Source organism: Xiphophorus couchianus, chromosome 15, assembly GCF_001444195.1.
Source record: "Xiphophorus couchianus chromosome 15, X_couchianus-1.0, whole genome shotgun sequence".
Taxonomy (NCBI): Eukaryota; Metazoa; Chordata; class Actinopteri; order Cyprinodontiformes; family Poeciliidae; genus Xiphophorus; species Xiphophorus couchianus.
In genome coordinates this window covers 929,332-941,751 of record NC_040242.1, presented here as the reverse complement: position 1 = coordinate 941,751, position 12,420 = coordinate 929,332, and the positions used below count along the sequence as shown (strand labels likewise).

The 12,420-nt window shown below is 35.3% G+C and overlaps 1 protein-coding gene across 7 annotated transcripts in view; it reads right to left on the bottom strand.

Moving 5' to 3' along the window:
• LOC114158467 (DNA (cytosine-5)-methyltransferase 3A-like) overlaps positions 1-12,420 on the bottom strand; it is a 64,699-nt gene that overhangs the window by 37,326 nt on the left and 14,953 nt on the right. For 5 of the 7 annotated variants that reach the window (XM_028039970.1, XM_028039967.1, XM_028039972.1 and 2 more), the window contains exons 4-6: positions 2,185-2,308; positions 634-671; positions 421-537 (exon numbers count right to left, since the gene is read on the bottom strand). The exons of 1 other annotated variant lie outside the window; for it this stretch is intronic. In XM_028039970.1, coding sequence (XP_027895771.1) covers positions 421-537; positions 634-671; positions 2,185-2,308 — 279 coding nt within the window. Of the gene's footprint in view, positions 1-420; positions 538-633; positions 672-2,184; positions 2,309-3,755; positions 4,451-12,420 lie in introns of those variants that run through there. One more of the 7 variants, XM_028039973.1, reaches the window with a different exon arrangement.

The following is a 12,420-nucleotide window of genomic DNA, read 5'->3' as shown; positions in this document are numbered from 1 at the left end:
ATTTATTTAGAGCTGAGTGATTTCCCTTTCACTCAGCCACTCGGCAATGCAAAAAAAAAAAAAAAAAAAAAAAAAAAAAAAAGCACAGCTAATATCTGATGCAATCATATCCTGTAAAATCAGACTGTATTTTTGTCTACTCTGCTAAATACTCCAGAGTAGGTATACAAAACACTGCAGAAGTACTATGTTTTTATTTGATAGATCAAAACAAAGTCGAAGGACAATGATACATGGCAACATGTGGTGTGCAGTTTGTATTCAGCCCACAGAAGTCAATACTTTCTAGAAGCACCTTATTTATAAAAATACATTGAAATTTATTTTTGTAAAGTGCCAAAATCTGAAATGGTTCAAGCAGGATGAATACTTTTTTTTTTACAAAATCTTCACACAGACATGGACTTGTTTGTCTCCCACCTCCATCTTCCAGCGGCTGAGCCATTCTTCTTTCTGCCTCCTGCTGATGTAGTACGGATCCCCAGCCTGGAAAGTCACTCTGGGTACCGGCCTCCTCCGGAGCCTCCCTGTCTCTCCCTGTGGACCCACAAACAAACACCACAGCCGTCAGACTCGTTTTCACATGTAAAAATAAGAAATAAGCAAATGTGTTGCAGCTACTAGTTTTTTCACCTCTCTCGGGGAGTCACAGTTTCTCTCATCTGGTTCGTCTGCAGCAAAGGAAAAAGTTAATGGGCTGTTAGTCAAGTTTTAACAAGAAGTTTCATAAGGACAGAAAGTCATGGTTTTCATCACTCTGTCAAAGCTGCTAGATTTAAAATCACAGGGACTTGAAATGTACCAGTGTTAAGTACATCTTAAAGGTTGCTTGTTATGATTCCTTGAACAGGTTAGAATTGGTTTATGGGCGATACAAAACAAGATCATGACATTTTTTGCACAAAATAATTCCTAGATAATGAGTTCTAGTCTGCTCAGTTCTGCTTATTTTGAGCTCTTTTCAGAATGAGCTGTTTTAGGGCCTCCGTCACTTTAAATCCAAATAAGCTGCTGTTAGCCACGCCCCCAGCTCAACGTTCACACTCACAGATGAAAATGTTTGCAAAAAGATTTGCAATTACACAACTGTGCAACTTTGAAAAGCAGAAGTAACACCTCCTGCACAACAAATGGTTTCTGAATGATAAGTCAACAAAACACTTGCTTTTTCTAGAAAATACGGTGGTAAAACCACTTATCAAACGTTGAGGGGCAGTGCTTGATGATTTGTGACATTGCATTCTGAAGGTTTTTGAAACAGCTCATTTTCCAGACACCACAAAATTTAAATTTATTGTCAAAAACGTCACTTCGGCCAAATGGAAGTAAAAAAAAAAAATGCAAAATGTAAATTTTACCCCGTTTACCGGAGTTTTCATTGAAGTTAAGGCACATGTAGCTCTGGATGCAAAATACTTTTAAAGGTTGCTTCATTCTAAAATATTAAACAGCTTTTTCTACTGGCATAGTCCACTGCAGTGAACTGATGGCGCTCGTAAACGGTTAACACGGTTTTTTACGGTGTTTCGGACTTCAATGAGGTCGTTTACAGAAAATGCCATGAGGAGGCCATTTTGTGAGTGGCAAAACAGACTTGTTCTTCTACTCATTACTGATGCACGTACTCATAAATTAAGAATCAGTTTTTGAAACGAGGTATTTATTTCTATTTCAGTCAGAATGCCACAGGAGAAGTTACTGTGCAGACGCCTTCTCGGGTCATTTTGTGTTCTCTGGGTCTAGCAGCAATAAACTCGGGTTTGATTGGGCTTTGCAGCAGGATAATGATCCACAGCACACCTTCAACTCGATGGTGATGTTGTGACATGATCTTAAGCAGGGTGTTCTCACTTGAAATCCCTCCAAAATGGCTGAAAAGGAGAGTGGACCTAAATTCCTCCACCGTGATAAAAGAGTAATTGCTAGTTACCGTAAACGCTGATGGAAGTTGTTGTCAGTAAAGGTGGAACAACCAGTTTATAGAGAACTTACTGATTCACATAGAGTGAGGGTTGGTTTGGATAATCTTTTTTCCCCTGTCCTGCATTTGTATTTGCCTAAGCTATCTCTATAAGTCATTTAAATTGAATTACATTAAAACTATCTTCACACAAAAGCAAAAACCATAAAACTGCAGAAAAAGCAAATATTTTGACTCTGAATCACTATAAAATGTAAATATACCTTTATTCCTTTCAGATTGGTCTAGTTTTCGGCGCCTTCGTTTCTTCTGTGAGGAAGGGTTTGGCTCTGGCTCCTCTGGCGGAGTGGGGGGGGCATTTGCACAGGGGTCAGAGGTCGCCATCTCCTGAGAATCAGACAGCGCAAAGTTTAGGTCAGACAAAATTGCCTCTCTACCCATGTCTAGACAATTTAAAGGGCACGCATTTACAAAAATCATACATGCACATGTGCAGGTTTTATACAATCAAATAAACTAGAGAGAAAGAGCTACTGCAATACCTGCACATACCAATTAGTCTAACCTCATTAGCGCAACACTAAGCAGGTATTTCCAGCAGGGCTCCCATTAGCACAAGCACACAGTGTACTGGATAAGAAGTGGATAGTGTTGAAGTTATTACCAGTGTTGATAATTAACAAGCACATCTGAGGGGGTTTGATCATTTATACAAACTGCTGAGAAGATAAAAAATTATTTGGTTTAAAAAGTTAGAATCATTAAGTTTAAAAAAAGCTGGAAAATACCTGACTAGTAAACCCAAGCTATCTTAATTAGACCTATTCATCAATGTTGCTAAACTTTCTCTGTTTAAGTTCTAAAAAGAAAAAAACCAGCGGGGGTTTTATATGTGTGTGCTGCTAACAAGTTTTATGGGTGGGAAGTTAAAAGAGAGGAAAACAGGGACGAATGTGAAGCTCAAAGGCCACAGCAACATCAGCTTGTGCTAACAAGCATGCAAAGGCTGTAATGAACAGCTGAGGATGCCTGTAAAATTGAGAGAACAGGAAAGGTGACCGAAAGAGCCTCAGGACAGACTGAACCACACCAGCACACTTTTCACTCTGATACTCAAACAGAAACATGTTGGTTGTGAAGGTACATTTCATTTTCAAACCCTAAATTATCCCGCATAAATCCAAACTTATTTTGCATCACTGATTCAGGTATATCTAATACTAACAGACAGTATTGGGCCACTTATTTTCTGCTGTGTCAGCTGTAAAAGTTAATGCAGGATCCAGTACTAAAAGGCGGCAGGGAGTTTTTATGTCTCCGGTACACCCAATTAGTTTTATTCTTCCTGACAGACAGCAAGTCAGAACTCTGGCTATGTTATGACAAAAAAAAATTTCAAAATTCAAATACACTAACAAATGTACAATAACTCAAAATAACAGTTTAGGAGCCGCAAAATAGAAATAAACAGATAAAATGATAATGGAGAAACCCGAAACAGAGCTTTAGCTTTCAGATAAAAATTTTAAAACTACATAAATCAAACAAATCCAACCACGTGGCTGAAATAAGTAAAAACTTGCTATGTAAAACAAATACAATTAGCTTCGATGATTAAAAATGTATGCAGAAAACAAGCCTGGAATGAGTAAACCAAATGAGTGAAGCATTGTCTATCTTCTGCATATGAAGTACAACCACGTGGCCTAGACACGAGCACGTGGCATTAGTATGGTTTTAGCACCAAAATTATTTTAAAGCTGCATTAAGCAATTTAAGACATCACTGTAAAAGTGTCTACAACTAACTTTTAGGCAAACAACTCACTACTTACTCAGCAGAAACAGAGGAATCTGGGCTTGCAGTCATCTTTTTGGCCATGTGACGAATGTAAACTCATTTCAGCTCTGGTTTGGTCCACAAAACTCCTGAGAAAAATATCTGGATTTGTTTTACTTTACACGAACTCGACGATCTTCAGCCACTTCGCATGTGCTATGTGCCACTTAGAGCTGAACAGGAAGTGCACAGTCAAAATGCGTGAGCTGACTGCTGCAGGTGCACAAGTTGCGCTTCGTTTTTGCAAAGGTGAACTAAAACTATTACCCGAATGTGTCAGCAGACTACAGTGTCTGGGAATCATTTGATTTAACGAAACTACTGCAGAATATTGCTTAATGCAGCTTAGGTATGATGGTTGAGACAGAAATGAGCAAGCATTCACCACAATGATAGCTCTGGTTCATCAGATCACATATTTCCATTGGAAAATAAAGTTATTTCTCTTGTTTCAGTATTAAATACCTCATCAATGACCTTCACTTCCTCTTTTCTCAGAATCTAAAGCTGTCTGCTGTAGAGTCACAGACAGGGTGGAAAGTACCAACTATTTTTCACCGCTGACAGACACTAACTTGAACTCTTCATACAATGAAGCATGAAAACGACAGGCAGTATTACGTTGAGCTAAACTCTGATTATACCCAATGGGAGGCAGAGCACAGAGCAAGATGTAGCAAACAATAAAACAACAGTGAACTGAAAATAAAGTGATAAATCAGCAACTGAGGGGTTAATTGTTGTACACATGGTTGCAAAAACCACAACATAAAGACGTAATAACGAGCCAAAATATGTTGTGGCTGTTCCCATTATGACTATGATAAACAGAGGTATTTCAGTCATTTTAATTAAAAGTAACTGCTAAAGATTAAAGAGGTGTCTTGTTGAAATGTATATATCACCACAAATGGCAGAAAATGTCATCAAAAAGGATTAAAATAAACCTTTAATTGGAGTAGCATAATCTCTCCGGGAGAGGAGGATTTCTACAAAACAATTATTACAAAATAAATATAACTTACATTTTTTACTACCTAGAAACTCTATGAACTTTAGATTAGTACTGAATAACTTCCTGTTTCATCTGTGCATAAATTTGACGTCGCCACTCTTCAAAATAGAATAAAAGAGAAAATGGTTTTTAAGTTAGATGTGTTGGTGAAATGAATAGAACTGCAATAAACAAACTTAGATGAGCGGCCATGTTTTTCTTGCCACAAAACACAGAGAGGTGGTTGGAAAGAGAGGTAAAATGAAACTTTGAAGCAAATAAAAATACTGACATCTTGGTGACATCAGATCTCCATAGCAACCATTAGGAGCTACCTCTGCAGCAGCCAATTAATTGAGGGGCAAAACAAGCTTAAACGTGTGATTTGTTAAATGTTTTTTGCCAACACACAAACTCTGCATCTGGTGTAAAATAAAATAAAACCTCATACAAACTGCCAAGTATGGTGGAAGATCTGTGATGCTGCATTACTTCCAAAACCTCTAAGAATCTTGTTAGAGTGCATGGTGTCATACAACACTTCAAAATGTCAGAATATTTTAAATGAAAACTTGGTAGCTTCAACCAGAAAATTTTAAAATTTGTTTTTACACAGAATAGTGGCCCAACACATACAACCAAACTGACACAAAGCTGGTTCAGTCGACACAAAATTAATCTTTCCCTGACCATTTTAGTCAAGAAATCAATTAGATTAGATAACAGATTACTCCTTTAAAATATAAATATGTTTTATTTCTTCACTGTCAAAAATGATCAAAGGGTTGCTTTTCTTTAATATTTTTAGGGGTATTTTACTCAACTTTACCATTATTAAATTTTATGTAAAAAGAAACAAACTTTTTATCTGATTTCCCACAACTCAGTAATAATCCAATTTAATGTTATGTTTCGCTTATTAAGTATTAGATCCCGTCTTGTTTGCTTAATTCTTATAAAAATGTATTATTACTAAAAGCTACATGAGCTAAATCAGATATCAGCTGCTTTTTTTTTTACAAGCTAATGCAACTGTTTATTTATTTTTTAAGTTTATTAAACAAACCATTAAAAAAATATTTTAAAATTATACATTTAAAATGTGCAGATAATTATCTCTACTAAGGGACAGATTTGTGGAGTTATACTAGACATTACTGCTACATTAATTATGGGCTGGACTTTAAAAATGGATGTAGCCACAAAGTCTGAAATACTAAAACCACTGGGGAAGTTTCTTAGACCATTTACAGTACAGACAGGAAGATGACTTGAAAAATGTTTCAAAGGCTATTCCCAAACGGCAAAAATAAAGATTGACTTCCTTAATTGTCCTCTTTACGGTCATTAAACGCTGGTAATAGTTTTTGGAAATGTACTTGTTTTGATTGATGCAAATAATTCAATCATATTTATGTTTAACATCAACCTCTAGCTTGGTCATCTTCCAAATATATTCAACTGGTTCAAAGACCAAGGAAATAGCATAACAACTGGCTGAATTCTCTAAATTTAAGTACATACAGTAGATCTCCATGTTACTATGTAACCACTGCATTCTTTACTACTTGTTTAATCTATAAGAAGCGAGGCTTGTCTCAGAGTCAGTTCCTGACTGCCTGTTGGATAATAATCATGATATGTTGGCTCAATAGACAAGTGGAACGTCTAATTACTGCTGGCTGACACATTCGTACAATAATTACTACAGAAATGTTCTGTCTTCAGATGCTTCATAGTTTCTGACTTTAGGAAAATGTGTCTGAGCTCCTAAATAGTCACATAACAAGCAACTGAACAATTCTTTAGATGGCGTTCAGAGGGGGTGTTCTGCAGGCTTTAAAGACATTTGATTTAGACTAAATGAGAAATTCCTCTTTTTACAACAGTACTAACTCCAATTGCACCATGAAGCACATTCTCATGAAAACTGCTAAAATGAAACTGCATCTTTACAATTGGAAGATGTGAGGCAGAAGTGTTGCTGTTACTGTTTTAGCTTCAAATCGATTTATATTGACCTAATAATGTGGGATTACTGTACACCACCTTCATTACTAAAGAGGAAAACAGGCCAAAATCCACCCATCCGTCAACACCTCATCACAGAGCAACACAGGACAAGAAATCAAGCACACACACTCACCTAAAGACAGTTTTAGAGAGGCTAATTTGGTTTTGCACAGAAAAAAAATTTGATAATTTTTTTATTGCTTTTTTCCCTAAAAATTAATTACAAATAACTGATAATAGCAATCATTCCTTCTATGAGTTGAACCCCAAAGTATTACTGCCAGGCTATGAGACGTTTTGTTTAATTACGAGAACATAATCATAATATTCACAGACAAAAGACATGATTTTACCGGAAGCACATCTTAGAATTACAAGAAAATAGCAGTTTTAATTTGAAAAAAGCTTGGGTAATCATTTTTTAATTATTTTTTATGTTGGAGTTGTCATAAAACGTCTACTTTATTCTAACTTTATTCTTATAATATTAAGACTTATTCTCGTATTATTTCAATTTTATAACCTTGTGACATTATTCTCATATTAATACGACTGTATATTTGTATCATTATGACTTTATTCTCATAAAAAAAAAAAACTTAGCCTAACCCTTATATTTTGTAAAAATGCTTGTCAAACAAGATGGCGTGCTGACATCACTCTACACTAACCCAAAGAGTGCATTGGTGAAAAAATTTTACATCTTCAAACAACAAAAACTCACCCAGTCCTACTTAAATTAAATTTCACATTTGCATGCCCATAAAATATTTGGCCAGTCAGATGGACTTCTTGATTCCTACAATTTATGTAAATACTGTTTTAAATGAAAAACATCTGAAACAATAATGAAAACATGCAGAAAAATAAGGTAAAATATCATCACTGTAGTATTAAAAAACATTCAAAATAAATGTTTTCCTTACGATTTTACTCTGGTAGGTGTCATCTATGATTTCTTTTAAAAGCTGACATTGTCATGTTTTATAAGGTCACAATTCACCTCCAATGTTTCAATCTTTATAAGACAGAAGAAGTGTTACTCTTCCTTGAGTACATTTTGTGGCTACTCTACCCATGTTTTAAAGACCTAACTGTGAAAGTTTTATATTAAAATCACTATAAAAGTTATATGGCAGTTAATTATTACTGTATTTTAAATCTTTCTGAAGTAAAAACCACTAAAGTGTTTCATATATATGCATACATACACATAGTTGCAGACAAAAAGGGAGAAAAAAAGAAACACTAAAAACTTGTATACATAATTCTGCTTGTACAAATGCTATTTACCTCTATGATTGACGGTGTTATTACAGAGAATGCCAGTGGAAAGGTACTGGTCAAGATGTGAAGACTTACTTCTCACGTTTGTTTTAACTACAGTCCTTTTCGTGCTATGTGTGTGTGTGTATGCATTTGTGTGTGCACGTGCATGTGTGACAAGACTCACATTAATCCTGCCTGCCTTGTCAGGGCTCAGACATCAAAGCATGATCAAACCTGCCCTCTCCCACACACACACACACACGCATACACACACACCCACACACACACACATTTTTGGAAAAACACACACGCTCTTTTGTGGTGGTGTTCGTTCCTTCTGTCTGGGATTGTTTGATCTACGCTGACATGCAGCTTCTGCTGAACAAGTTGGTCAACTCAAAGCCACAAAGAGACAGAAATACAGACGAGAGGAACTGCCGAAAACAGAGCGACTGAATAAACACAACAAACATAGACATAACAAGAATACAACTCTGAAACATGTTTCACAATTAGTGACTGGAAGGTTGATAGTTAATAACCAAACTGTATCAAGATAATCTAATATAACGTTATATAATTGGCACAAAATGCACAAATAATAGCTTATGAGTGAGCACGTGCGATTGTAGTGACTCCTAAACTATTTAAGCACTAATCTGGGTCATTATGTGTTATTTTTTTAAGCTTTTTTTAGGAACATGGAAGCATTCACCAGTAAAAATACAAGTGGCAACAAAATTGAAATAAACATTGGTTCTTAACATCGACCCAGTTTTACTTACAGATACAGATATGTTAATAAAACAGCAGAAACCAATGCTGATGCTGATATGTTATGAATCCCAACCACATATCTCACAGTAGCCGTGTTTCCATCAACAATTTATTAATGCAAATTGAAGAAAAAGTTGATGAAAACATTAAAATCCAAAATAAATTTGTCCATTTTGGAAAAATGTTTTTACACTTGCTTGAGGTTTTTTGGCTTTTTCGAAAGAGTTAATGTGCTAAACAAACTTTCCCATCCGCTGGTGGGTCTGTGCCTTACCAGAGGCATGAAAGCCTAGTTGATTCAGAGTTACTTGTTTCTGGGTATTGGATAAAGTATTATTACAGTTTTCAAATTATGATTTCATTTATTAAAGAATAAAAGCTAGTGGGCTGTTCAGGAGCATCTTAGTTCAAACTTTGAATAGGCCACTCTGTAGAAAAGACATTTCTCTCCAGGATTTTCTAACACAGAGCACACTGTCCAAAAAGTTTGACTTATTAGTCCACAGAATATTTTCAGAAAAGTCTTGTGGATCATCAGGATGGGTTTTGGAAAATGTGAGAAAAGCCTTTCTGTTATTTTTGATCAGCAGTTTTTCTTTGTTTGCTCCTGAACTCTCCCATTTTTGCTTATCCTCTCTTTCTTATTGTCGAGTCATGAACACCGACCTTAGCTGAGACAAGCGAGCCCTGCAGCATTTTAGCATCGTTGTATTTTTTTCTGTAACTTCCTGGATTAGTCGTTGAAGGTTTATCACTGCTGCATATTTTCTCTTGTTGTGGATCAGTGGTTCGCTTAAAAAACAATAGCTTTGATAAGCTAAAATGGAAACAGTTTCATAATATGCTTACGTATTTTCAATTTGTTCTAAAACTCCTATTGCAATACAAAACTAGATTATTTTGCAACAAAAAAGAAAAACATGCAAAAAATGCGTTTTTTGATACGCATTTTTTCATAAATGCATATCAAAAAAAACTTAGGACAGTCTGATGAACAGCTAGAACCGAACACAGTGACTTAGTATTACTTAATGAAAAGAAAAAGTACTTCTGCCAATTATTACTTAAGTAAAACCACTTTCAAAAAAATACTTCTACATTGAAAATACTTCACAATTTGAAGTTGAGATCCATGTAAAACACTTCTGTATTCACCAATTAGTGTACTGCCAACCTCCATAAAATAATAAGAAGAAGACAAAGCAAACATGCAGCAACTGTGAGCAGCTGAACAGGTTGTTGTTCCAAACAAACAGCAGAAAAAAAGAAAACTTACTTTTCATAGTGAATGTGAAGAGGTGAGCTGCAAATGATGGTGATGTTGTGATGATTTTGTTATGTTATGATTTTGTTTAAAATGCTGCTAATTTGGTCATTAGAACAACATGTGATCAGATCTATGTAAAAACTCTGAAAAGGAGATTTTTCTTTAGTATATTATAATTGATAAGGTATTTAAAAATGAAGCGACATAGTTCATGATTTCTCACAAATAATAATACAGTTGAAATAAAGAGCTGCACATTAATATTCATCTATTTTCTAGATACATTATCATTGTTGATAATTGTGAGGAATATTAAATATGAATAAAAAATACACTTAGATAAATTAAGTGATATAATTAAAAGTAAACTGGTAGAAGTAGATCTCAGTTACAAAAAGTTTGTGACCCCTGCTTTATATGACCACCACTTCAAGGATAAACCTTGGAAAAATGTTTGATAAAGTGTCGTATTAAGTAACCAATTAACGAGCTCTAAAGCTGATCTTTGTGAGAAGCGTTTCACATTGGGATTTTCAGTTGTTATTTCTAATATTTGTACCGGTTTGCTGCATTGAAAATAAAGTTTGTAACACTTGAAATAAAACAATTATAGTGTATTTGGTAGAAATCCATTAATAATTATTTAATGGTCAATTTAAGCATAAAACGAGATGTGTCCATGTTAAAATAATAAAGATTTATCAGGAAAGACTCTGCTCTTTCAATACGATCACACTAAGAGGACAAAATAAATTATTCTTCTTCTCCCAACTGGTTTAAAGCTGCATTTTGCCACCTACCATGTTGGGGTGTAGTGTGAAATTTTACAGTGTGACGACACTTTTTATGTCTTCACAATGTAAAGCATTTTGAACTGGCGCATTGCTAAAATGTGCTGTACAATTAAACTTGATTGATTTATTGATTGATTGACAATGGAACAAAACTGACACAAAAAAACAGCCAACAGAAGTAATGAGTAACACCTTTATGGAGAGGTAGTGAGTGAAAGCATTGAGTTTTAAAAAAATACTACTCAAGTACGGTACAAATTCTCAAGAACTGTAAATGAAGGGGAAGTATTATGTATTTCCAGGCACATAGTGACATTTTATGGCACAATCAATTAACTATATTACTTTTAGTTGTTGCTATATATTAAATATGACTCAGAAAATTTGACTCTGTAATTTAATGCCCTGAAATTGGGCCTCCGTCTCTTTAAAACCTCCTGTTCTTTCTGAAACGCCGCCTTCAGGACATCATCACAACATTTCCTCTGTTAACTCTAACAACATTTTTATCAGTGTTGCACTGGGAAGTAGCTCCTATAATGAGCTCAGCAGATGGACAATTCCACCAGGTGTTTGCTAAGTGCTAGTGGCTAGTCTGAAGGAGCTGAGCGGGGGAGCCCTGTGGGAAGGCTGCTCTGTGAGGCGGGACCTCTTACCCTTGGAAACTGCAGCTCCGAGGAGGAGCTATGTCTTGAAGGCGGGGCTAGGTCCATATACTGTAGGTGTTTTGCACAGCTGAATGGTTGTCATTGAGATTAAAGTATTTCTTAAACATGCATGAACGAAACTAGGCAACACTCCAGGTATGTTTTTGACAAGGTTATGACATTATAACACAATGTTAAGCTCACAAAATTCTTTTTTTTTTTACATAATACTGCCCCTTTAAGCATTAAAGGGGCAGTAAAAAGTACAAGTAAAAGTCAATTTTACTTGTACTCGAGTAAAAGTTAATTTTACTCGAGTACAAGTAAAAGTTAACTTTTTCGAGTAAAAGTTAATTTTACTCGAGTACAAATTTACTTTGTACTCAAGTAAATTTACTTTATTCCTCTGAAAATTGAATGTGAAATTTCCCAGAGTTGATAGTTCAGTTACCCAAAAACTAAAGCTGTTTGCTTTTGTAAATCAATAAGTATGTTTAATCATTCAAAATAAAGCACGATTTAGAGAGTTAGCTGAGTTTAATTAAAATTAGCATGCTAATTAGTGCTTGAAACTTGACTGACAAAAAGATTACTGTGCCTTTAACTCGCTCTCCTCTCTAGGCTTCAACATCACAAAGCATTTAATGTCAGCTTTTTAACGCCTGATTTGCATATTTATCACATGTCAGCTTCCCAAGATGCTTTTAACTTCAGTTTTACTGTGGCTTTAAGTGGGCAAGTGGAAAATGTGACAGTTGGAGCCTTGCTGATTATAATGCTAATGACGATGCCACAGTGTTGTAGTTACATGTGCATAAAGAGTTCACATACTGTGTGCAACTGAAACCAGTCAATGCACAGGGGAATCCCCGTTCTTAGATAAACTGATGACAAAAATG